The sequence below is a fragment of the Rhinichthys klamathensis genome, unplaced genomic scaffold (genome assembly GCF_029890125.1).
Source record: "Rhinichthys klamathensis goyatoka isolate OS25496 unplaced genomic scaffold, OSU_Roscu_1.1 h1tg000845l_1, whole genome shotgun sequence".
Lineage (NCBI taxonomy): Eukaryota > Metazoa > Chordata > Actinopteri > Cypriniformes > Leuciscidae > Rhinichthys > Rhinichthys klamathensis.
The window spans coordinates 140001-145211 of NW_026607219.1; the positions used below are offsets into that span (position 1 = coordinate 140001).

General features: G+C 36.8%; 1 protein-coding gene across 2 annotated transcripts in view; it reads right to left on the bottom strand.

Annotated features, from left to right (window-relative positions):
- Window positions 1–4903, bottom strand: part of cab39l (calcium binding protein 39-like) — a 10130-nt gene extending 5227 nt beyond the window's left edge. The window contains exons 1-2 of one of the 2 annotated variants that reach the window (XM_056243785.1): window positions 4602–4903; window positions 1559–1682 (exon numbers count right to left, since the gene is read on the bottom strand). In XM_056243785.1, coding sequence (XP_056099760.1) covers window positions 1559–1660 — 102 coding nt within the window. In that variant the 5' untranslated portion in view covers window positions 1661–1682; window positions 4602–4903. Of the gene's footprint in view, window positions 1–1558; window positions 1694–4601 lie in introns of both variants that reach the window. The other variant, XM_056243786.1, reaches the window with a different exon arrangement.
- Window positions 4904–5211: the final 308 nt, after the last annotated feature.

The following is a 5211-nucleotide window of genomic DNA, read 5'->3' on the forward strand; positions in this document are numbered from 1 at the left end:
TAATGGACGCCCTGAAAATGGGGTTCACAATGAGTAAATTCAATGGGCATCTTATTGACATTGAGATGGGTGGGCTAGTTTATCTGAGCTAGCCTAATTCAACAAACAACTACAAAAGCTCTTTTGGAAGAAAAAAAGCTATGTCTTTAAAAAGATAAGTGCAAATCAGATAAGACTGCATGTTCACATTAGTCTGGTGGATATTGCTCACAAAGCTGCCAAAGGCCATTCATAGACATTTCCATGTTACACTTCCCTTCAACAGCAGATAATAAACAAAGTTGAGTAGACTATAAACACAGTCATAGTTATCAAAATGCATATCCACATTCTACAAAAGGATCAGATTATTCATGTCCACTGCTGATCTAGTGCACTGATATAAAACTCTTATTTGCCTGAGGACAAGCCCGTCTCTCTGAAAAAAACAAATGAAAAATGCAAAAACACAATGGAAAAAAAAAAATCAGCAGTGGAAAGCAGCCTGATTTAGAGGATTTAACCAATGATATTCTGGTTAAAAAACAGCTATGATGTGTCTGAGGTTACAGCTGTAGAGACCTAGGAACACTTCAGCATCATCGCTCAATAGTCGAGTTCATTATGCAATCATCTGAGAGATCTGGAACAACTGGGGTAGATAATGGAATGGAATAAAATCTTGGAAAAGAGTGGAAAAATAACCAAACTAAACACAGAGTGGCAAATTCATTAAACCTTACAGTCACTTTTGTGCCATCTTAAACAGGCGCTGGATGGGACATTCTTTTTAGTGTAAACGCACCACATTTGATTCAAATCAGGCTTATTAAAGTGCCGGAGTGATGACGTCACTTTGTAGGACAACTCGGAAGCTAGCGGCGCATGGGTTCCCTCGATCGAAAAGCTCTGCATTTTCCCCATAGACTTTTGGAAAATCGCAAAAAATAAGATCTGTGTTTAACAAAGAGTTGTGACCCTTATACGTTTTGTCTATCAAGATAATCTTTACAAGTTAATCCAAAATGTATACATTTTGAAGCCTATATAAAGTTTTTTAAAAACACAAGCAGACAGAATAAAGTTTTAAACCACAAGCAGGTTATAACTGTGTTCTATGTCATAGATCAAAACGTAAAAATATTTAGAGGCTTTGTTCACCACAGACCTTATTTCAGGCGATTTAGCAAAAACCCATTCAAAAATCCCATAGACTTTAGAGCAAGGGAACCGGGAGTGCTAAAATGCTAACTCACTTCCGCGTTTTGGCCTACAGAGTGACGTCGGCGATCTGTTGATGTGTGTTCATGAGTAACATTGTATCGTTGACTACTATTTTGAAGTGTTGTGTAATGACGTAATGTGTGGAGAACAAAAGTGAAAGAGTAAACAAGATGGATGAAGTTTGTTACTCCCGTCTCTTGTGCTTTATAACACCAGCTTGCAAGATGCTCCTTACCAACAGTGCTCAGCGCTTCTTCTTTTTTGGCATGTCTGCACTGTTACCCGATATAATTCCTGTAGTCAGGTGAAAAAAACCCCCAGAAACTGCTGTAATATGACAACTTCAAACTCATACCTTCTCTGTCTTCTTGTCCTGTTTGACCAGGATGGAGAGGTTGTCCTTCAGGGTCTTCACAATTTCTGTGGGGTTCTTGTGAGATTTACCAAATAGTGGCATGGTAGCGGCCGTGGACTTCTAGCTGTAGAACGGCTGGAATAGAAAAAAAAATAAAAGAAGTCAATTGCTTTGATGGCCCTCTTCAATTCTGACAACAAAACACTGAGACAGAAGACAAAGTCTGCCCAAGTTTAAAAGGAGATAATAGCCTGAAATATTTAAACGGGAAATTTGACATTAATCAAAAGCAGCACACAATACTTTACTTGACTGAATGTATGTTTCTCATTATCTTCAACAATCTTGGGATCTAATGTTTATGTAAATGTTTGAAATTACACAAGTACAAAAAAATGCCACCTCATTGCTGTTATACATTAAACTAGTTTTGATGATTTGAATGAGTAGGTATGTTCCATTAAAGCCAGTGTTATTTTAGTATTATTTATATATTATTATTGTAAATAGTATATTTTATGTTTATACTGTTTATTTATTTTAATTTTTGTCATTTTGTTGTGCTTTTGTAAAAATTTTGTTCTTTAAATACTTTTTTGGAACATATTTATTTGGTTTTACTGTAAGATATCAGTACAACAGACAATTTAGTCTGAAGAACAGATCTTTCCATTTAAGATGCAAGTTTTTCATATAATATTTACATCTTTTTTAATCTATTTCAAAATATATATTTTTTATTAAATTTATATAAAAATATTTTTTATGATTTAAGTTCTTAACACCGATTTAAAACCATTTACATTTCACCAAAAAATCTAAATAATTAAGAACAGTTATGATCTGAAACTCCACTTCAGTCTGTAAGTAAGTAGCTTTAATTATTATGTAAATTAAAGACAAAAACTCCATTCATTGTTCCAGCCTTGAACTAACATGTACTTTAAATTTAACTAAATGATTATTCTTAATTTGATTCAATGAATCTGTTCACAGTGGAAACAAAGCCATTTTGACAGGGTTGACAGCAGAATGTGATGTGAGAGGAACTTTTCAGCACACAATTATAATGAGGGGAATATTCACTGTTTTTCCGAGAGAACTAAGTGAAACTTGTGACTGGTAATCCTGTGATCTAAGAACCTAAGGTGTGTGTGTGTGTGTGAGAGAGAGAGAGTCCAAGAGTTAGAAATTTCCTGTTCCTCCACCTGTCAGCAGCTGATCTTTGAACAGATTCCCTTCACATTACTGCTGCGTTCATTCAATACATCTTACAATATTACCACCTGACCTTATGACAGATTAATGATTACATAAAGTACAGTTTGATAGTACCTCCTGTAGAGGATTCTTTAAAGAAAATATTCAATAGTTTTTTGAATACCGATCATACTAGCACACTCTGCAATCTAGGTGTGGGAATAACTTACAATAATTCACTATGTAAACACAGCAATAAAACCAACACCTGATTCAGGTCATAAGTCATACTCGATCTCCAGAAACACATAACACCCTCACCTCGCCCGCGTTTACTATCCCAATACCACCTTAACCATCAAAAGGCCCATCGCTGAGGAATGTCACATGACCACATTTATTTAACAGTGAGTGAACAGGTCCTCTGTTTGCTATGTGACAGTTTTATGAATTTTATATAGTCCTCGGCAAAGAAAAAATTAAGCGCTACCTTTGTTTACTATCTGTAAATACCACCTTCAACACCCTAGCGCCGCAACATTAGAAAATAAAACATGAAATGGAAGGATTTAGTCTGAAGCACTGGACATAGCCGAGATAAATGAGAGATAGATGGTGATGAGAAACCAGTTTGAATTACTACCAAGGAATTGAGTACAAAACAAGAATGGAATCCCTAAAAAATATATATTAAATTTGTGACAGATTGGATAGCCATTCTGGGTTGCAAATTCCGCCTGAATAAGCTATCAGTCAGCAGCAGCTAGCTTGTTTGTGACCAAAAACTGAAAATTGTGCTTACAGATTAATTTATATTCCCATAAAAACAGAATATTTGGAAACAGGGTTGAGATTTAACACTAAAGTCAAGATTAAAAAAAAAAAAAAAAAACATTACTTCCCAATATTATGAAGAAAATACTCAAATGATGTCACTCCTTGGGTGTGACAATTTTAGGGAATGTGTCATTTTAGAAATATAAAAGAAATTTAAAATAAATCATAATAAAAAAAACATGATGTATCAGGTTTGTTCTAAATATGTGGGACACAGCTAAACATTTTGGTCATTAAAATTATTAGTTTTTAATATAACAGTTTTATTAAAAATAATCAAATTAATTTACAATGAGTTGAATATCTTTTAATCAACATATTATCAATAAATTACGTCATTAATTTTGACATTGTTGTAATAGTTCTCCAAAATAAAATGCTTTTAAAAATACACATTCTCATTGGACTGCAGATCACATTACAAAAAAACAAAGCTAAATGTGTGCCATTTCAACGTCAGGCGTCAGATTTGTGTGACAGAAGTTCTATTAGGAGTGTAGGGAAGCATCTGACAGATTTGATACTGGTGTTATGTGGAATCGTGCTGAAATGCATGTTGAACTGAGTGAGCAGGCCCTCTCCAGTGCATGATCTGCTTGTGTGAGAAGGCCTTGCAGTGGTGTGATCTGTTGTTTCAGGCCTGTTCACCCAATTCAACACAAACAGCAGCAGCATTACAGCGTGACACTGAGCGAGCTGCTCGTTACAATGTAACACGCGAATAGAACGTTACAATCGAACAGAACGACAGACTAACGGTAACAATGAAGCAGTTCAGACGCTCGAGCTCACACTCATACACACTCTCAGTTTGTCAACCGTGTTACCAAAAACAAGCCCGACATGCGGAAAATTGGGCGTACGTTTAGCTTATTCTCTTGCGACACCAAAATAAAGGCACACACACAGCAGTAGCCTGAGAGCTTATGTTGGTGTTCGACGTTATATGATATCTAGCTATTATTTCGATATCGCGTTTGTAATGTCTGAAATGTTGAATACTTACAGTGCTGCGATGTAATTGTGTCTTCTGCGGCTGCTGTGGTTTCTGTGTGTGTTCGCGAGCAGCCGTCCTGATCACGCCAGCAGACTGTGTGTTGTGTGTGTGTGTGTGAGAGAGAGAGATAGAGCGCGCGCGCGCTGGGCTAAACGTCAGAGGAATATGTGTATGAGCGAATTAAACACTGACTGACTCAAACTCGTATATCTGCAGAAGACATGATGGGTTTGTAACACAAACTCCCTGTCTTGGTGCCTTTCCGCGGTTGAAGAATGATCTGGGATCGGTTCTGTGACCGTCCGTGGCAGTTTAGCCTGTGACGTACGAGCTGATCTCAGATCAGATGCTGAAAGCCGTCCTCCCGCACTGAGGCGAGGCGTCGTGTTACCCGGATGTGGATGTGTTCAGACTGTATTATGAAGAGATATACTGACTAAAATAAGTGCATGACTCATGATTTTGAATCACGACGTTTTATACTAGTATATCGCGTCATATACCTGCATGAACTATTGAACGACACACTGTCATAGCCAAAGTCTGCGTGTGCGCAGTGTGTGTTACTGAAGCAGAGACTCTGAGTCACAGACTTAAACGATCTTTGGCTGGTTCATAA